This window comes from Octopus bimaculoides, chromosome 2, assembly GCF_046866305.1.
Source record: "Octopus bimaculoides isolate indiv1 chromosome 2, ASM4686630v1, whole genome shotgun sequence".
Classification (NCBI taxonomy): Eukaryota; Metazoa; Mollusca; class Cephalopoda; order Octopoda; family Octopodidae; genus Octopus; species Octopus bimaculoides.
Window position 1 is genome coordinate 52602983 of NC_142929.1, and position 22725 is coordinate 52625707.

The 22725-nt window shown below is 35.1% G+C and overlaps 1 protein-coding gene across 1 annotated transcript; it reads right to left on the reverse strand.

Moving 5' to 3' along the window:
* Nucleotides 1-19523: 19523 nt before the first annotated feature.
* Nucleotides 19524-21142, reverse strand: LOC149137061 (uncharacterized). Its single transcript, XM_089338281.1, has 2 exons — nt 20776-21142; nt 19524-19852 (listed from the first exon to the last, which is right to left on the reverse strand). The coding sequence occupies exons 1-2, from the start codon at nt 21140-21142 to the stop codon at nt 19524-19526; spliced, it is 696 nt and encodes a 231-aa protein (XP_089194407.1).
* Nucleotides 21143-22725: the final 1583 nt, after the last annotated feature.

Below are 22725 nucleotides of genomic sequence, written 5' to 3' on the forward strand. Positions count from 1 at the left end.
TTCCCATGCACAATACTGCAGATGTTGAAAAAAGAGATTGAGCTGCAGCTCTGTCGTGCCTTCTTCGGTCGTGGAGATGAAGGGCTCTTCCATTGTGACGACAGCTGCTTCGTCTCAGGGTTGTACCTATAGACTCAACTCTCGTCAGTGGTGATGGTCCTCGACATGATGGATGGGTCATCAGAGGCACGCTGACGGAGATCTTCACCGACTTCGACGTGATGCTCTTTCTGCTCAGTAATCAGCAGGCGATGGACAAACTTGGCAGAGACACGCCACATGTTCAATCATGACATTAGGATTGCCTGCACGGACTCATACGACAGACCAACAACATCAGCAATGTTGTTGAATATCATCCGATGATCTTCATGCACAAGCTGATGAATTTTTTCCACATTTCCAGGGGTGACGCTCGTAGTAGATCTTCCCAATTGCTCATCGTCTTCCAAGGTCGTCCTTCTGTTTGTGAGGCGCCCGTGTCACTCGAAACATTGCGAGCGATCCATTGCGAGCGATCCATTGCATCTCGCCGCAAGCTTGCCGAAGCATGCTCAATGTCTCTGTAGCAGACTTCACAATTTAACGCAAAACTTCATGTTGGCGCTTTGTTCCTGTCCATGACAAAATCGCAGACTACAACATACACAATCACAATCACAACTTGCAAAGTAAACACAGCGATGTCACTCCGAACACTGCCTCACGAAGATCACTGCTAGCCCTCACTGCGCATGCAACCGTGTGCTGCCATCTGTCGGTGCGCTAAAGAACTAGTTCGGTAACATTTTGATATCACTTCGTATGTTTTAAAATGAAAAATATTAGCACGTCTGAGAAAAACAATTGTAAATGTTTAAATCGGATGTCTTGTTGCTAATGATGCTTTTATAAATCAAAACCCTCTTTATAGTCATTAATTTAATTTACTGAGAAAACATACAATTTTTCATAAACAAATTTTATATAAATTATCAAAGTTTATCTTGTTTAAATTTATATCTATCAAGTTTTATTTTTAGCTGTAATGTTATTTCTTCTACATTCTTGTAATTAAATTTTTAAAATGTCTGCAACTTATACAGCTGATATTTCGAGTTGAAATAATTTAAACTCTAACGAATATCCTTCCCTTGTCCTAAAATATCTCTTTCTTGAAAGGTCATTGAAAATTCTGTGTAGTAAATGGAAATCTAAGGTGGGAGTAAGAGTTATCTTCTCTTGTTCATGCGGGGAAATATTTTTGATATGCAGTTTGAGTTTCTATATTTTGTAATTATGTTCTAGAAATCCACTGAAAATAAAATAAGTAGAATAAGTTTCTTTACTCAAATGAAATTTCCATTAGTCAAGAATCTATTTTGCAAAAAATGATTAAAACGAAACACGGATAAGTTAACAGTTTTAAGTACAATTATTGTCAAATGATTTTTCAAAAGTGCTTTTCTTTTTGAAATTTTGATATAATATTGAGTTTGAATTTCACATATATGCATATATGTATGTAAATGTACACACACACACACACACACACACACACACACACACACACACACACACACACACACACACACGCACACACACACACGCACACACACCCGACAACGCTCGGCTGCACGTCGCACAACTGACCCTGCAGAAGTTGAACGAATGGGCTACGAAACTCTGCCTCATCCGCCATACTCATCAGACACCATCGCCTACCGACTACCACTTTCTCAAGCATCTCGACAACTTCCTGCGTGAGAAGTGCTTCAAAAACCAAGACGATGCCATACACGCCTTCAACAACTTCATCGCCACCAGAACTCAGTTTTCTTACGCTACTGGTATAAATAAATTTGTTTCGCGTTGGCAAAAGTGTGTTGATTCTGATGGTGTTTATTTCGATTAATAAAATTTTGTCTGTGCCGTTTAAGGATTGCCTTGAAATACACGGCACGCTATACAAGCTTGTCCGATCATTGTATTTTCAGAGGTATGAAACTAACAGTAGCTCCCGTTTAAATGCTTGTATATATATATTTTTATATATATATATATGTATATATATATATATATATATTTATATATATATATATATATATATATATATATATATATTCATATATATATACATATATATATATTCATATATATATATATATATATTCATATATATATATATGTATATATTCATATATATATATATATATATATATTCATATATATATATATATATATATATATATATATATATATATATATATATATATATATGTGTGTGTGTGTGTGTGTGTGTGTGTGTGTGTGTGTTTATGTATGTATGTGTGTTTATGAATCTGTTTATAAACAGATATACATATATGTATATATGTACGTATGTTTATTCATATCTATCACAGGAAAGGTCGATTTGTGCAACAAATGTGAGAAAAAATCCTGAATAAAAAGTAGTTATGTCATATTTGACAGAAACTGAAGTCGCGTTATTACGACTCAATATTTTAGTTTCCGGTTTCTCTGGTAGTAATGAGGTTAACAATGAGCATAAATTTATATACAAATGATTCAACTCACCTTTGAAATGTCGCAAAATATTGGAAAATGTATTTGTAATTTGATTGTTTTTTTCTGAATTCTGTCGAGATAACATTCGCAAAAAATATGCAGAAAGTACGCTTACGGATGTAAAATATTGAATTCGAAAAAAACAGAAAATCAAATAACTCGAAAAAGGGAATGAAAGAAGAGAAATGGAATAGAATTAAAAAGAGCGACAAAAGAAGTAAAAGGTTTACAACTATCATGCAATGCACTGATAAATAAAAATACTATATGAACGATGCATGTAAATGAAAAACATAAAATACAGTTGAGAAGAATAAAAGGAAAGAAAGAAGAAAGCAAATAAATAAATAAAGAGACAGAAATAGCACAATTATATATGTAAATGGAAAAAAGAAAGAAAGAAAGAATTCGCGAAGAAAATGTAGGATAGAGAAAAAAAGAAAGGAATAGATGTTTTTGAACAGTCATATAATTGATTTAATATGCTATACATACGAACATTTAAAGACATTAAATATAAACTTATAAAAGAACAAAATTGCTTACGAAAATTATAAATGTCCGGTGATATGGAATAGAAAACTACAAGATTTTAAATTATATTCAACGATGAGCCTGCATTTTAATTCTTGAATAGAAATGAGAGTTTGCGTCAGTAATATGACGTTAACTCTGTGTTTCTACTGAGTATGTTTCTGCTTCTCCGAAATTGTTACAATTCAGAGACAAGTGTGCCGATTATAGGCTTTTTACATGGTTTAAAATTTCCCATCTGGTGTCGAAATTTGTATTGTGGTTATTTATATTCCAGTATATTTTTAGAAATTAATGTCTACTCGTCTGATCGAAGGTTATATGTTTGAAAGGCTTTTCAGTCAGAGAAATTTAGTTCTTAATAATCAACTCAATCACAGTTAAAACGTTTACGTGAAGCTTTAAATAATAATTTGGGAGTACTAGATAGTTAATTTTTATAGAACTGGTGTTAAATATCCTTCGTTAACTGACATGTTTGGAGAAATGTTAAAGAAGAAAGTTCCCAACATTTCTCGTTTTATAAGTGCATTCTCTCTCTCTCTCTCTCTCTCTCTCTCTCTCTCTCTCTCTCTCTCTCTCTCTCTATATATATATATATATATATATATATATATATATATATATATATATAATTGTTAAAGAGGCAAGGCAAACATCTCAAATCATATACATTATTATTATTGGAAAAAAGATTCTAAGTCTTACAGCTGTTTCTGGGATATCCCAGAGTATGGGATATTCCGTCATCGGAGACAAATGGGGAAAATGAGAAGGGTATAGATTAATGAAATGACGACATAGAGGACAGGAGTAAAGGAATAAGGAGATGAAGGAAGAGAAGAAAAAAAGAAGCATAAAAGTTTATAGTTCAACTTTCCGATCGTGTAGAAGTAAGTCCGCAAGTCCTTAGGTGCAATCCTGTATAAATTCATGGAGATTAAAGTCCTGATGGTGTAAATAATCATAAGAGTAAGTGAACTCCTTTTAATCCCAAGGATTATTTTTCAATAAGACATTTTTAATAACAATACCTAATTCAATTTTAGTTGGATTGATAAGCTTGGTCGGTGGATTATTAAAACAAAATAGCTTAATGATCCTTAAAGGTGATATATGGTTTGCGAAGTACTAAAATTTTAACCCTGGCTTCTATATTTCATTCAGTTTCAAGTACTAGAATGTAGTGCGTTGTTACTATTAGTTGTAATTTTTTTCTTTCTCTCTGTCTGTGTAATTAAAAATTAGCACTAAACTTAAGGACTCACGAGGCGTCAAAGTTATTTAGAAATAGGAGTCAAAATCCCAAATCCACCACCGAATATAACGTTATTTAAAAACCTGGAACCACCTATATTATCATTAGTTATTGTTATTAATTACTTATATTCACTGCAGGTGTGAAGGCGCATGGCTCAGTGATTAGAGCGTCGAGCTTACGATCGTGAAATGAGATTGTGAGTTCGATTCCCGGACCGGGCTGCGTGTTGTTTTCTTGAGCAAGACACTTTATTTCACGTTGCTTTAATTAGCTATCTGTAGAAATGAGTTGCGACATCACTGGTGCCAAGCTGTATCGGCCTTTCCCTTTCCTTTGGATAACACCAGTGGTGTAGACAGGGGAGGCTGGTATGCATGGGCGACTTCTGGCCTTCTACAAACAACCTTGCACGGACTTGTGCCTGGGAGGGTATCTTTCTAGGTGCAATCCCATGGTCATTCATGACCGAAGGGTGTCTCCTCCTCCTCATATTCACTACAGATAATGTTAACAATAATAATATCTTTCTTCGAATGTTTACATTCGAATTTTACTCATAAATACTTTTGCACCGAGGCGGGCTGATTTTGGTGTAAAACAAGTCAGAACGTTGATAGATGTTCAACGTAACGGATTTAGAATTTTTCCTCGGCGATTCATGCTGATGAGGGTTGAGGCCTGCGGGCCAGAACCCGAAACCATAGTACATGAATATCTGAATGACATAATCTTTAATGGTATGTTTTTAATTGTTTAATTTTTTTAACCGTACGCTCGCTTACTGTTGTCTCTGTCATATTTTGGTGCTTTCGGTGGTGGATTTGGGATTTTGACGCCTATTTCTAAATAGGTTTGATGCCTTGTGCGTTCTTAAGCTTAGTGCTAATTTTTAATTTTAATTTATAGCTATATAATACTATTTAAAAACTTGGAACCACCTATATTATTATTGTTATTATTATCAATTACTTATATTCACCACAGATAATGTTAATAATAATAGCTTTCTTCGAATGTTTACATTCGAATTTTGCTCATATATATATATATATATATATATATATATATATATATATATATACGAAATATACGAAATATACCAAATAACTTGCTTCAGGAGCCTTTTCACTGACGCTAACTTTACTCACAAAGCTGTCCTATGTTTCTTCTGAGATTCCAACAGCCTTAAAAAAAATCTGCACTCTGACTTTTCATATGACTGTGATTTGTTGTGAAGTGTCTTTTTAGTTTAGCTGGGGCCATTGTTGCATTTGATAGTTGTTTGCCACAGACGACACACAATGGAATAGGAGAGCTTGGATCACCGGTCCACGTGAAGCCCATTGATAAGCAACTTCGATTGTAAAGACGGATCTTCTTTCTTTCCGTTGTTGAACTACTAGTGCAGTGGAATTGGTCAGGAGCTTGTGGCTCTTCATCACTAACATCCGAATTTACTGAATGCTTCTTCTTCAAAAACCGCCATATAGAGTTAGGTATTTCTGTAAAAATAAAGAAAAAATTACAGGGTGTCCATAAATTACAGAAATCACCAAATATATCCCCAATGGTTGTTATATTTTTTGATAACATAATAGGTTAGATAGGATGATACAATATTACAATAAACAATAATATGTTGTGCATGTATAGTAATATTACGATCATGAAATTAGCATTAGCTTATCTTACTCTTTCTCTCGGAACCCCTGGGAACCTTTTGAGCAACGCCGGGTGGCTCTGCTGGAAATTTCTTTGCTGCTTTGGACAAATGTTTTCCTAAATCTAATCGGTATCATGCTAATTTTAATCGGCACACGGTGAACCTATCCTACGGTAACTCTGCTAAATTAGAGCAGCTTATGCATCGCATAAACAGTAACAAAATGCGACAAAGGTTCAATAATCCACCAACTAGATTTAGTGAACATACGCATCAAAATACTAATAAAGGAGTTGTAAACCGCAATGAAAAACATCAATTACAGCCAAATTGTAATAGTAGAAATACGATAGATGCTCATGCAGAGAAAAATCAAAATGTCAATTGATGAATCTGTGTATTAGTACAAATCTTGTATATAAATGTACCGTGCACACAAGGGGAGGGCTGTATGTTTACATTGGGCAGACGGCTAATTCATCTAAGAATCGTTATCGTAACCATGTCGCCAGCTTTAAGACAATCAGTAAGAGGCATTCAACATCTTTGGCCGTTTATGTTCCGAGGAATCCCTGTCTATTCTGTGGAACAACGTTGAGTGTCCTGAACCAGTTGTTGTTGTGTGTGTGCGTGTGTGTATGAGAGAGAGAGAGAGGGAGAGAGAGAGAGAGAGAGAGAGAGAGAGAGAGAGAGAGAGAGAGAGAGAGAGAGAGAGAGAGAGAGGGAGAGAGAATACATACAAACTCAATGGATTTGTAGTATTATTAGTTCTGAGTAAAATATTCCAATATTTAGCTACAGTTGTGCATTCAAATCTCGTGGACGTTAACTGCCTACTTTTATTCGGAGCCTATAAAATAAGGCACCAGCTAAATACTGGAGTCTCTTTCATATTCTCATAAAGTATGTGAACGGAGTTATAACAGAAGAGTATATACATGCTCACTACTTATAATGAATAGATTAAACTTAATTATTAGCCTATAACACTAAATCAAAAGAAACACCTCTAGAAAGTTAGGACCTAATTATTTAAACTGCACATTTTTTTCTATTAAATCTCTTTAACTGACATTCATAATGTTAATTAAATTTTGTGAAACATGACAAAGGAAATAAAATTATTTGAATGTCTTTCAAACATGAAACACATTACACTTTCAAATGAAATGATAAGTGTGAAACTTTTGAGATAGAGAAATTAGTTTGGCATATTTTCAGAACGTTGGAAGTTTTTACTATAGCAATTTCTTTAATGTCGTAATAATGAAGGGGAAAGTTTCTTCTCTTATCTGCAAAGATCAAATATAATGTAATTCTGTTATGATTGAGTATCGTTAGACATATGTAAAAAAAATATTTATTTAGCATTAAAGCTAATTATGAAATATTCGGTTTTATCCCGCTAGGTGGAATAAATGCATACTGGTACTAATTGGAATTAAACAACACTGAAAAATGATGTACCTAGTTCTGATTAGCATGAAATATATAATCAATATACCCAATATCATCTAGACCAGTCTTGCGAGGATATGGCACAGATTTCTTTTGATTAGGCATAAGATAAAAAAATATTTAGGGTTGCGATAATGAAGCATTGTAACAAAATTTATAATTTTACATTCAAAACCGTTCTGTAAATCAACGATGTTGAAGTTTTATATAAATATAATTTTTGGGCATATATTTAACAACGAAGATATGATTGTATTATTGTTATTATTTCATTAATCTTTCAGTTATACCATTGTTTTGAGTGCAGAAATTGACCCTTCTGTTATTTAAAGCCTCCTCTCGAGTCGATATACATAATACGTATATACATGTATATATACGTATATATTTGGCTATATGTGTATATGTTTATATATATATATATAGTAGGAAGATTAGGCTTTATAAAAATGCATTACAAAATGCAAACAGGTTTCTTACGCAGTGAAAAAAATGTTAGAGTAAATCTTGTTGAACTGAACAGAGAATGTAGATAAAAATTTCTTTACATTTACGTGAATAAACAGCAAACCTCTCCATGAATTATTTTGATAGCATTCACTCCCTGTGGAAATTTTAGCTATTTAGATTTTAGGATTGTTTTTGTCGGCTGTTGAAATCGAAACACAGAAATAGATCAAATGTTCTGTTAGGTAGCGTAAAAAAACGTGGTAGAAAAGCATATCTGAGAACAATGCCACTGAATGAGCCGATAATAAAACATTCCAGACTGGGTGCGTCCTAACATCTGCAAATACCGTAGTTTTGATGGAACAATTAGCAATTATCTAATAATATAAAGATGCATTAATTTTCAGTGTAAATGCACCTGAGTAAACGGCATAATAAACGGATGGGCATTTGAATTCTGGGAAGTAGAAGATCAGTGGCAAGATTTTAGTTGGTGAGCTATGTGGGCAGATACTGAATCAACAAAGATCGGAAGCCTAACAGTTTGAGCTGGTCTAATAAAAAATGTTTTTTACATACTGATGCAGAAGATTATTCAAGCACAGGCAGAGATTTTGAATGAAAAATGAAATGTTTTTAATCATTCTCACATGAGCTCGATCCTTTACCATGTGGTATCCAGATTAAAACGTTGACAACATCTGAAAAGCGATGCTATTGCTCAACTAAGGTACCACAGCACAACCGATATGCAAATCTCAGCTTGCCCAGGCATCCTTGAGACCAGAATCTTTGGCGTACAATCATAGTTTTTATCATTATGGATTTACAAAGAACTTCAGCAATGACTAGGTCAGTCTATCTAAAATGCATAAGTTTTAAGATTCGAACCATGATAAAAGATCAGTTCACGTGACTCATTCACGAATGCATTCTTTAATAACGGCCAGATTCTGACGTCCGGATCTTAGCAAAATTTCCGTAACTGCTAAATCTTCAGCATCCATAGACGTAATTCAACAGAATCAACATATCAGGCATAACTGTGTGGTTAGAAAAAATTATTTCACAGTCACGTGGTTTCGGATTCAGTTCCACTTCGAATTTCTTAGGCAATTCACAAATACTATAGCCTTGGTTTGACAGGTGCCCTTCAAGTAAATTTGACAGCAGAAAGGAATTGTATAGAGGCCAATAATGAAATCTGATCGTTTGATCTAGTTCTGTAAACCATGACGACTGATGACCAATCTCAACCTAATAAGTGATCTCTATCTAGGAAGTTAGCACAGTCTTATCGATGTTACTAGTGTCTTTATATATGAAACAATTTAATGTCATTGTTTCAGTAAGAAATATCATATTATTCCATTACTCGCTGCTTTCATGGAAGACCATTAGATATAAAATAATGTTCAGATTAAAATATATTTCGATTGAATTTGACAAAAGTAACAGAATATGAAGTCTATGCATATTTTTCAGCATATTGGTTAAAGGTGGAAGTTATTATTACCTTTATTCGTTTTAAGGTCTTATGATTTTCACTTGTTCTGCATTAGCATTTGTATATATATACAACTTTCGTGCAATGAACCCATCTCCAAACAATTTGATTTAGATATAGATTGAATACGTTCAGACAGGACATCAGCTGTTTAGTTCTGAGCCAAAGTAGATTTGTTCCTCCCTCTGTATTGTTTCTTTCCTTGGATATTAATTGAAATTCATGAAGATAATATAACTTTAGACTGAATATTTATCTTCAAGCGAAATATTACTTTTAGAAAATTGGCCAGATCTTGAGATGAATAGTGTAGAAAACAGAAGCATTACTTTTCTCTCCGCTTGAGTAGAATTTAATTCACTCTCATAATCTAATGAACCTATCGAACTGAAATACCCCAATTACTCCTTTTCCAATATATTTATTTCCTTCTCTATAAGCAATTATTCAGATAACTATCTACCAACTTTCTATGACTGGTAATTGTATCGTGTGTTGATACTGTATTGTACAATGCTCTCTACTACTAAAAGACTGCTAAAATACTATTTATTTACAATTTTCAGAGTCTTCAGTAACCTGAAAAGGTTTGTTAATGTTTATCTTGTCGAAGTTAATTTTGTAGGTGGAAAATATACTGTAAATTGAATCCACCAAGTATATTCCTGGCATTTCTTAGATAATACACTATACGCGAACTATAATAAAAAGACTAAAGCATATAAGACTTACGTAATCCACAATCCTATAAAAGAAATTCTATTTGCAAAGATAATTTAATTCTATTTGCAACTGTCTGAATCTCAATGTAACCTATGTATATTCTGAATTCAAAATTCAGATATTGAATAAAGTTTATTATTAGTCTAGATATAGAGAAAAATAAGCTATCTACTATTAAAATCTCGAAAATTTTTTGGCTAGTAATATTAATGGATTGCATTATTGTGATTATAGTTATTTTCAATAACACGCATTGAGAAATTTTAGCTTTCTTTTGTGTTTCATGCTTTCCCTCAAGAATCTTAGCGTTTGTCTACTAAATATGTCTTCAGCCACGAAAATCAAAAGTAAAAGACAGCGAAAAGAACCTGACTGAAAATGATACAAAAATATTTAGAGAAATAAAAGATAGTTATTAACGATGTTGAACATATGATAAAACAGTGGCATATGAACACCAAATTATCCAAGAGCCATTGCTTATCAAGAAGGGGAGATGGATCAGGATGAAATAACTCAAAATCATTTCCTAACAAATAATTTCCTGAAAATGATGATACTACTTATAGCCGGAAATGAATACAAGAGCAGTATCAAGTTGTTGAAAATAAAATGTCACCTCACCCAAGCATCCCGTTATCCACCAGTAATATTGATTTCAAATTTTGGTACAAGGCCAATAATTTCGAGGAAAACAGTAAGTCGATTACATCGATCCCAGTGCTCAACAGGTACTTATTTTATGAACCTTGAAAGGATGAAAGGCAAAGCTAATCTCGGCAGTATTTGAACTCAGAATATGAAGACGGACGAAATGCCGCTTCGCATTTTGTCCGGCGCGCTAACGATTCTACCAGCTCGTCACCTTTATCTGCCAGTAATATTAGTTCCACATTTTCGCACAAGGCCAGGAATTTTTTGGGGGAGGGTGTTAGTCGATTATTTCGATTCCAGTATTCAACTGGTACTTAATTTATCGACCTCCAAAAGGATGAAAGGCAAAGTTGACCTCGACGTAATTTGAACCCAGAGTGTGCAGACAGACGAAATGTCACCAAGCATTTTGCCTGGTGTGCTAACAATTCTGCCAGTTTGCCGCCTTTTATTCCTCCAGTAATATTAATATGTTGTTTAGGCGGCGAGCTGGCGGAATTGTTATCACGCCGAGTAAAATGCTTAGCAGTATTCTGTCCGTCGTTACGTTCTGGATTCAAATTCCACCGAGGTCGACTTTGCCTTTCATCCTTTCGGGGTCGATAAAATAAGTACCAGTTGAATCCTGGTGTCGATCTAATCGACTTCCCCACTTCCCTACTTCCCCCAAAATTGCTGGCCGTGTGCCAAAACTTGAAATCAATATTAATACATTGTTTTATATTGACATACATTCTAATACTTTATATGAAGATAAATAGCACATCGTAACAGTCATGTTTATTTCTATTAGTGAACTTACCACCGAAATATTATTTCGTTGCAACATATGTAATAAAACGTATTGAAACATTAAGTATGAGTATTTAAGTTAAATATATTATGTAAGGAGAAATGATCAACCTTACCTTAAAGGGATTTTGAATTAAAACACAAGTTTTGTGAAAAGAAAGCTTGTGGTAGCCGGGAGATCGCAGCTTCGAGTTGAATTACACCACTTTTCTATTATGCATATTGAGAAATATAACACTTTACAAGTTATGTTCGACCATTATATTGATCAATGATAGAACCCGTATGTAGGTATAGCTTTCCAAAGAATAGTTGAGGATAACGCCACAAATCCACATTGTACCTAACTGCAAGCTAACAAATTATATCTGTGTGGCGGATGTACGCTACACATATATAATTTATTTGTCGTAGTAGCAAATATTAAGGACATGATATGATTAGTTCTTTTTCTTAGCTATTTTCGACGAATCAAATTGCTTCGTTTGGCACGAGTTGTTTTTGCTGACAAACACGCCTGACTTTTGATCATCAGCTATCGCTATTTTATGTTCGTCCTTAAAACTGTTACAGAGAAGAATTTAGCCAATTTGGAGCACGCATACTGATATTTCACTAAACAAAGCAGTTATATTGTTGCTGTCAGAATCTTTTCTAGTCATTTTGAAGACAGTGGCTATTCAACCATATCGATATTGTTATCAGATATCATAACAGTCTTCTTCAGAACGATACTAACCGTCGTTAACGGATTTGGAAATACACGCCACCTCATTGTGAGCCTAAAACCTGACCACGCGACAGCTAGCACGTCTCCTACGGATCAATTCGAATAACAGTTGGCATTCACAACTAGTGCAACAGATAGCTTACGAAGTGCTTCACCGGAGAGACTAGATATCTCTTTCCACGAATTATAAATATTTCAATTATTAATTTGCTTACGATGGTTTGAGAGACGCTGCACACTATCGGTGCCTCGTTTGCAGAGGCGAAAAATTTATTAATATCAGTATCATGCATTATTTTTTCTCCAGTGTGATTAAAAATACAACAGACTGAACTTGTTTTGAATAGACACAAACCTTATATTTTCGACAAGAGGAAACGGAATGTTATGATATTCATTTGTTTTTTTTTTGTCATGACATTAGTTAAATATTTTCAAGTGAAATATTTTCCAGCGAGAATCAATATTACCCACAGTTTCGGCTCATTGAGTGTTTACTTCCTCCTCTCTCTACGAATATTTCAAGTATCAGTCAATACGTTACATCACTCTCATGAAGTATAATTTACATTTAAGAAGAAAACAAAAATGCATTATTTGCTTCCAAAGGTATGGTGAAATTTCTGGCATCACTTCCGTCTTACTGATTTGTTACGTTTTATTTTCAACCACATTTAAAGCAGATGTTATTTTTATGTTTGTCAATTCTAGAAGAATTAGAAGATACCAATTTCCAAACCTAAAACAATTTTTCACTCAGATGATCGCATTATTGCCGTTAAACCAAACGGAAACCTGCAATGGTATTGCCACTTTAATTAAAAGCCATACTATCGCATTTCATATGAACAAGTTTGTAAATAGAATGGAAATTGATCGAAATTTTAGTGGGAATGAATAAAATTTTAAAGGTCCTTTATTTATTAAAATTTTAGATTTGTTGCTTTCTGAATGTTGAAAACAAGATACACAGAGAGGCGAGGTTCTCCCACCTTGGTGAATTTGATTCTTAACAATAATGCAATGAATTAAAAAAGGATCAGATGTACAAGGAACCTAAAAGATGCCGGTGCTAAAAAATGCTTTAGTTTTATGAGATTTTATAAACAAATTGTGTGCAATTCTGACGAAAAAATGTTTACTTTGATTCAAGGTTTATTGTATATTATTGTTGTTGTTGTTTTGTTGCTACTATTATTATTTGGTCGATAGAAAGCAGAGTCTATTAAGGCGGCGAGCTGGCAGAAACGTTAGCACGTCGGCGAAATGCTTAGCGGTATTTCGTCTGCCGTTACGATCTGAGTTCAAATTCCGCCGAGGTCGACTTTGCTTTTCATCCTTTCGGGGTCGATAAAATAAGTACCAGTTACGCATTGGGGTTGATATAATCGACTTAATCAGGTTGTCTGTCCTTATTTGTCCCCTCGGTGTGTAGCCCCTTGTGGGCAGTAAAGAAATAAGAAAGCAGAGTCTATGAATTAAATGTCTTCGGTGTATATAGTTACGTCCTCTCACGTTTCGAGTTTTAACCCCGTCGGGATTGACTTAGCGTCTCGTTGCAGGGTAGATAAAACAATAATAATTAAATAGTAGGGCTGATATTCTCTATATGCGTTTGTGCTGGCTTTGTATGTACCAATTCCTATATGTCGGTACATTTTCATTCATCTCCTGGCACATATCACAACTTCCAGTGGAACAGTTTATTTCATATTTTACTTTTTTCGTGCTTCAATGTTGTCTAAAGCCAACACACACACACGCACACGCACACACACACACACACACACACCCACACACACACACTTGCAATTCTTCCAAAAAATTTCGGATAAAGACAATTTCTTTTTGTCTTGGCGAGTAAAACTGTCAAGGCAAAGCAGCTGCTTTATTGCTTCTACTATAACTACTGTCATTGCTTCCTCAAAATACTCACTTTCAAATGTCAAACTTGTTGACAGTAGAAACAAAAAAACGTTTGGCGACATTGCTGACACTGGTGAAAACACCACCACCACCACCGCCGCCGCCGCCATCACCACCACCACCACCGCCACCGCCGCCATCATCACCGCCGCCGCCACCACCGCCGCCGCCGCCTCCGTCACCACCGCAGCCACCACCACCATTGCTATCACTACAAATACTGATAATAATCCTTTCTACTATAGGCACAAGGCCTGAAATTTGGGGGAGAGGGCTAGCCGATTACATCGACCCCAGTGGTACCTATTTGATCGGCCCCGAAAAGATGAAAAGCAAAGTCGAGTCCGACGGAATTTGTACTCAGAACGTAGAGACGGACGAAATGCCTCTAAGCATTTTGCCCGGCGTGCTAAACAAATAATAATATTAATAATAGTAATAGTTTCTATTATAAATGCAAGACCAACAATTTTGAGGGAAGGGTTTAATTGATTACATTAACCTAAGTTCTAGCTTGAGATGCTACTTCATCTATTCCGAGAAGATGGAAGGCAAAGTTGACCTAGGTGAGATTTGAACTCAGAACATACCGCTAATTTGCCGCTTTAATAATAATAATAATAATAATAATAATAATAATAATAATAATAATAATAATAAATGCCCGGATGCAGTACCAGGCAGTGGCTCTCATGGCTTCTTATCTTAATTGATTGGAAGTGTTATCATGTACATTGTTTTGTCTTGCTATAAAAGATGGGCTACAGCAAATATTCCGCTCAATACCACAGATTTGCTTGTCAGTTGTTTGACCTTAACCAGTTGAGAATGTCCCTTGGTGGCTGACAATATGTGCATCTCTGATCACGAGCAGAAGTAGTGGGGGAGCATCATAGCCATGTGTTGAGAGGAATTCTTTGGGGTTTGAATAATTCACCTTTGGAAACATGGGTGTTTTGCTCAACATCCTTAAACAACCCTTATTCAGGGACTTTTTGAGCGGGATGGGCTACTCGATCTGCAGAAAATTCTAACTGGGGATGAAAATTGCAAAATCCTGTGGGATGCAATGATTCAGTGTGACCATCAGATCAGACGTTGGAAACCTGACATTGTTGTAGTGAACAAAAGCAAAATAAAAAGCAAAACACAAAAACAAAAAATGCATGATAATCGACATAGCATGTCTCGGTGACAAAATGATCGAAGAGAAAAGCAGAACAGTGAAGAACTATGACGAATTGAAGAGAGTGGACATCATACCAATACTAAACTGGCGCGCTTGGAAGCATCAACGCTCAACTACCAGCATGGGTCAAAAAGATTGGTACAAATGTAAAGATAGAACACTTACAAATATCATCATTGCTTGGAACTGCAAGAGATCTCCGCAGGGTTCTTGAAGCATGATCAGTAAACAAATTGATGTCACTTTCCAACATACTAAGCAGAATTATCATCAAATACTACCACTACTACTACTACTACTACTACTACTACTACTACTACTACTACTACTACTACTACTAATAATAATAATAATAATACCACCCCCACCACCACCACCAATTTGCTAATCACTTGTATGATTATCCACATAATAAAGGTTTCCTATGCAATTTTAGCTATGACTGTCATAGCATTTTCACATTTCTCTCCAGTGGTATATTCATATTAAAAAGCACTTCAAATACTTCTATACGACATTAACAAAAGCTAGTCTTTCACTATCATTTCATTGTTTTACTAACAATTAAGAAAAAGCTCTTCTTATGTTTCTAATTATAAATATTTGCGAGTTTAGTTGCTTAAAGAAATGCCTAATCGTGACAAAATAGAATAGAATATCCAAAGAATTGTTGAACAAAAATTACTGTGATTTGAAAAAAATAAATATAGTAAAAAAACAAACAAACAAACTTTCTAATTAATTCATATGAATTTCAAGATTTCAAAATAATTTTCAAGAAGTCAGTATTTTAGATTTTATTTATAGATCAATTGTTTAATTGATTAATTAGTTCAGTTATATTTTGAGTAAAATATTTGCCCTTTAATCCGGAATGTTTTGCTTCACCAAAAAATTAGGAGTATTCATATTACGTTTATGAATTTGTGATGCAAGATTCCTGATGTGAAAACGTGTGTTGAAACAGATATTGCTATATATCGGAATGGTAATTTTTTTTGGGGCCAAACAAACACACGCACTATATATTCCTTCTTCATTTGTTTGTTACTGTTCTTATTTTATCTTATGTCCATTGTCTGGAAATCTTTAGTCACACATCTGTGATCTCTTCAGTGACCCTTTCCGTCCACTTGTATCTTCCTGCTCTGCTTAGTCCAGTCTGTCCTTCTATCATATATTAAAACTAATAAGATAATTACAGATGCATATTTGATTGATCAATGCCACGAATTATGGAATATAAATCACATGGTATCTGCGTAATGAATTAAAATGACTTCTTTAACTTTGTATTTTTTTTTAGTGATTAATTCAGAAATTAGGACCTGTAATCAAATTGTCGAAGTACAGAAAACGTATTGAAGTTCGTATGTAGTTTTATCGTCTGTAAATCGAATTCTAAATGCTTTTCGAGCAGGTTCACAGAAATACTTAAATTATTTACTCTAGCAATATAGTAAACAAGTTGAAAGCAGCGAATTAGCAGACGCGTTAGCAACACCGGACAAAAATGCTTAGCGGCATTTCGTCCGTCTTTACGTTCTGAATTCAGATTCCACCGATGTTGAATTTGCCTTTCATCCTTTCGGGGTCGATGAAATAAATAACAGCGGAGTAATGGAGTCGATGTAATTGACTGACACCCTCCCTCAAAATTGCTGGCCTTGTACCAAAATTTGAAAGCAATATCGTAAAAATGTTAATGATGACATAAAGAAAATATAATATCTATTTTGTAAACTGCATGTTTATGGAACGCAACTGTAGAAAGTGGAGAAGTTTAAGTATTTCGGCGCCGCATTCACGAGTGATGGGAGACAGGAGGCTGAACTGGATGCTAGATTTGCAAATACTAGTACAGTAATACATGCGCTAGTTCCAGCATTCGATCCCCAGAGGAAGAGAGATTGTTAAAGAAGATAAGCTCGCTATCTTTTAATTGGATTTTCGTACCTGTTCTCACCTATGGTTACGAATGTTGGGTAATGACAAAGAGTGCGATCGAGATTACAAGAGGGCTTTCCCGAAGAATCTTCGGATTGACCTTACTCAACAGGGTGCAAAGCTTGGAGATCAGGTAGTCGCTCCACGTCGAGCTACAACTTCTCCGTATTGAGAGATCACAGCTCCGGCATTACGTACATGTGATTAAAATGTCACAGGAAAAAGAAAAAAAAAATCACAAGACAGATTCTTCAAACCGATTCAACCAGTAGGAGATCTAGGTATAGACCAAGAACGAGATGATGAGATAATATCCATAATTCAGCCGGAAAATTTAAATGCGGTTACTTCTAATATGGAAGAGATGCCTGAAGTTTCTACGCCAGGACCGACCTAGGAATAGGTGGCAGAGAAGATGGATTGAAGTAGTAGGAAGCTGGACAAAATATCGTACAGTAATTAGTTACCTGCCTTTATTTCCGCATTCAAATATCTCAGGAGACGATAAAATAATATCAGTTTATATTTTCGCCTGTCATTTTTTTCCAAGACGTATCTTTTCTCTAGTGCTTAGAAAGAATTAGCCTTGTTATTTTTAGCACTACCATGTGCTAATAACTTTTCTTGTTCTAGATTTCTGAGAATCTATAATTCTCATTAGCTGCAGCTATGCTTCGTTGGGTAAACAGAACTTTTCGTTCTGCACCCCAGACATTGAAAAGGTAAAGCAAGTGAGAGGTATAGACTATTTCAAGCAAATATTATATAAAATGGTAAGGCTATTATACTAATTTTATATTCATGTATTTTATTATATTTTTCCCAATAGAAAATATATGCGAGATGGTATTTTAACTAGTTCAAGTCTGAATAAAAAAATGATTATACTTTCTCACTGGGTGATAGATCATTTAGAAATATCAAACCAAAATTTAAATCAATAAAGTTACTTGCTTCCTAAAGGTGAAATCTTAATCACTTCAAGGATATTTATTTTGAAAATATAACAAATTAAATGGCTTGCAGTAAAACTAGTTGTTTTTATTGAAATAACTGCCATTTTCATATCAAATTTTCGTTATTTTACTCCTTGTGGCAGTATCTAAATATGCATACAGAACAGATTTTTACATGATATATTTCATTGTCAACTCCAATTCGAGCTGACATTATATTTTAATTTTTTTATTTTTAGTAGCTGAATGTACTCGAAATGAGAAGAGTGATTTTTCAGAATGTGAAATAATTTCTAATTCAGTTGTTTAATTTATTGCCAGTGAGCTTAACGGATGTTAGAATGGGTTTTATTACTTCCAGTAAAGGCTATATAGTAGAATTTTAAACTAAACGAATATAGAAACAAAGGGTTTCATATTGAAATATTTGGTGAATTTTTATTATAATGGTTTTAGATTTGTTATGAAACGAATGCTGAAAGCATAATTTAAAGACAGAACAGATGTTTCTAACTTTGTAATTTAATAACCAGTCATCTAGGCGCGTGTAATCTGAAAGATACAGATGCTGTAATAATTGCTACTGGTTTCGGAGACGCTATAACAAAATCATGAATTTAAACGAATTATGACTTCACCAGCCAAAAATTATGTTTACATCACAAAAAGACCGAATTAATTATTAAAAACGAGACAGGCATTATCTTAAATTCATTGAAATATCCTTATTATAACATAGGTGCAAGCATGGCTATGTAGTATAGGCGCGGGCATGACTGTGGCTAAGAAGCTTGCTTTGCAGCCTCGTGGTTTCGGGTTCAATCCCACTGCACCAATCCATGGGCAAGTGTCTTCTATTATAGCCCCGAATGCCTTGTGTGTGAATTTGATAGACGGAAAGTGTCGGAAAGCTTGTTGTGTATATGTATATAATGGACTCTCCCGTTGGTTTCGACATATGAGGATCCGACAATCTACTCTTTCTTAGTCAGTCATAATGCTTATGTCGAATGTGACATTTAAGTCCCGCCTACGATTTGCAAAGAAGCCCACAGAAACTGCAAGAATGAGGATTACAGGTCAGTGCAGGTCGTATATTTGCAGCCACTTTTCTCCTTTGCCTTGCATCCCGAAGTCTGTTAATGCTGGTTGCAACAAAGTTTCTAATACCATTTTGACACAACTATCTCCATTTTGTTCGCTCCAAGGCTGTTCGCTCAAAGGTGTCATGAGCTATCTTCATCTCTAAGAGGTTACTCTTCAGCTTGTCCTTATATCTGAGCCATGGTCGACCAACATTCCTGTGCTCATTATCAAGCTGACTGTACATGAGGACTTTGGGTATTCTTTCATCACTCATTCTGACAACATGGCCAGCCCAGCGCAACTGTGACTGCATAAGGAAACTCTCGATTCCTCTAATCTTACACTTACTAAACAGGTCGGCATTAGAAGCTCTGTCATTTAGTGAATAACCGCAGATTGTCCTGAGATAGCCTTTGTGGAAGATGTCTGTTTGGATAATGTGTCATCTATAGGGTATTCACAATGCTGAGCTATACAAGAGAGTAGTAAGAGTTACAACTTTATAGACCTGTACTTTGGTGTCAAGTTTAATGCCCCTTTCATTCCATAGGCGATGACGGAGTTTGCCAAATGCATTGGTTGCCTTTGCAAGACGGTTGGCGATTTCATCATCAAGGGAAGCGCTTGAATTCACTTTACTATTAAGATATGTAAATGACTCCATATAATTTAGGTTTTTCCCATCAAATTGTATAGGAGTGTCTGGAAAATTATGAACCGGTGGCTTCGGCTTTACACCTCGAATTTGTTCAGGAGTTGGGCAAGATTGGTGGATTACTTCCGTCTTCTTTATGCTGACGATCAAACCAAAGGCTTTACATGCTGCAGAAAACCGGTCTAGAAGTTCCTGAGCTTACTCTAAGGAGGTCGCTACTAGTGCAGCATCATCTACAAAAAGTAGATCACGAATTGATACCACTTTATATATTGCCAAAAGCATACCTCAGCATCACTGAAAAGAAGAGTGCAAACAAGACAGGGATCATAACACAACCTTGCTTTGTGCCGTTTGTAACGTCGAAGGAAGTCGAAGATTCCCCACCGGACACTACAGCAGCCTTCCTTCCCTCATGAAGATGATAGCATTCAACATCTTGTCAGGTATACGAAGCTTTTTCGGAACTTTCCATAGTGCTCGCTGATTAACAGTGTCGAAAGCCTTAGTAAGGTCAACGATACCACGAACAGCTCTTGATTTTTCTCACGTACCTTTTCCATGACAGAACGAAGGGAAAAGATCATGTCGATAGTGCCACGACCAGAGAGAAATCTGCACTGTGATTCTGGATAGATATAATTTACAACATGTTTGATGATTCTGTCAAGAATGAGTCGAGTAAGAATCTTACCAGCAATAAACAGAAGCGATATCCCACGATGATTATCACGGACACTTCTGTTTCTTTTGTTCTTATAACGATATTGAATTGAGTCATCCTTGAAGTCCTGTTGTACACGGTTTACCATCCAAATATTTATGAAGAGGTTACGCAATTTCTTAAAAAGCTTCTGTCCACCATGCTTGTAGATTTCAGGAGGGACAGCATCCCTGCCAGGTGCTTTACCAGAAGAGATCTGTTTAACAGAGGTTACCACTTCCAGGATGGTTGACTCTAAAAACAATTCCGGTATTTCAGCGTGCTGTGGAATAGATATTATGACGTCATCATTAGCGACTGAGCTGAGTTCAACACGGCTTCGAAGTGATCTTTCCATCGTATCAGGACGTCAGATTTGTCAGTTAACAGTGACTCTCTATTGGATGAAAAAAATAGGAGTAACACCGTGCTCTTGAGGACTACACATTTTCTTAAGGTCCTCATAAAAAGCTTTAGAATTCTGTCTGTCAGCAGCTTCTTGAAGTTCAGTAGCCTTGGAAGACCACCAAGCCTCATTCATATGTCTCAGAGCACGTTGAACTTGGCCTCTGATTTCTTATAAGCATTCTCTTTTCTGGATGAGCTTTTATCATTTATACATGTTTTATGAGAGCTGTGCATTTTGTCTATCAACTGCTGGACATCTGTGTTGTTATCACTGAACCAATCTTAATGTTTACGAACAGGAAGTCCAAGAACCTCTACAGATGCAGAGTGCGTTGCATCACGCGGAGCCTTCCAAGATGATTTTATGTCATCACAGATATGAACAGTGTTGAGTGCAGTATCCAACTTGGTAGAGAGCTCAGCTTGCTTTTCAGCAGTTTTCAAAGGCAGAACATTAATGCGCTTAGGTACATGAATATTTTTTGAAATGCCCTTATTTTTCTATTATGAAAGTTGACATTACTTTCTTCTCAGAGCCGTAAGGAACTAAAAGGGAGCTTTTTCGTGAATGTTTGACTTGTTAGAATCACCGGCCAAATCTCCCTCAAATCACATCCTACTAAAAAACAGAATATTTAGGATGATGAAGTTATAGATACACTACGCCTAAAAAATAAAGCAAAGAACAAAAAAATGACATGATGATCATAGCTGAAACTCTTTTGATTATACATCGCCTCGATCAAGTGTCACATGGGCTAAACAACAAAAATGAATGCTAATGAGAGAGCCTCAACATGACCAATCGCCCTGCTAGAAAAAAAAAATTGTCTAATCTTCAGATCACACTCTACCGCCTTAAATATAAGAATGCCATACTAAATACTATTGTTCCATGTACTATAAAAGACGGGATGGTCTCAATTTGGCAGAATGAATGAATAGGGATGCCTATAATTATATTTCTGCTCAATTACAGCTGACTTGAAGCTAAGCAGCAACAAAGGCCTTACTTTTCATTCGTTGATAACCGAAAACTATAGCTAATTTTAGCAGAAGTTTTTTCCAGTGAGGTAGACTTTAACATATCGTATAAAATTCTAAACTTTTAATGAGAACAGTCTCAACAACAGTTTCTAATGGTTACCGATTGTAATCTTTTCTTAATTTTCAAATCTATGTCCCAACAAATAAAAAAAGAAAAAAAGGAAAAAAACCGAAAAAGCTAAAATAAAAACAAATATAATGAAAAGCAAACCAATCCACAAAAAAAAAAAAGAAGCAGCTAAACATTTTCTTGATTTTTATTCCAAGGAATAGCTTATTGTTGAAATCAAATCATTTATTGCATTCAAAATTAAAAAATAAATGTGTATTTACGAAAAGAAAATGCAATTATCCATTTTCTACGAAGATTAATTTGTGGATTTTAAAAAATCCTTTAAGCCATACGGTAGCAAGCGTTTTCTGTAGTACATTATTCTTTAATTTGTACATTTTTCAAGAGCTGTCACAAATGAAGATTCCTTGATT

Bases quoted from the DNA above. Each gene is read 5' to 3' on its own strand.
- LOC149137061 (XM_089338281.1), bottom strand. From the start codon at position 21,142: ATGGAAAGATCACTTCGAAGCCGTGTTGAACTCAGCTCAGTCGCTAAT. The intron at 19,853-20,775 runs GTAAGATTCTTA...TTATCCAAACAG, and splicing joins ATCGCTTCTGTTTATTGCTG to ACATCTTCCACAAAGGCTAT.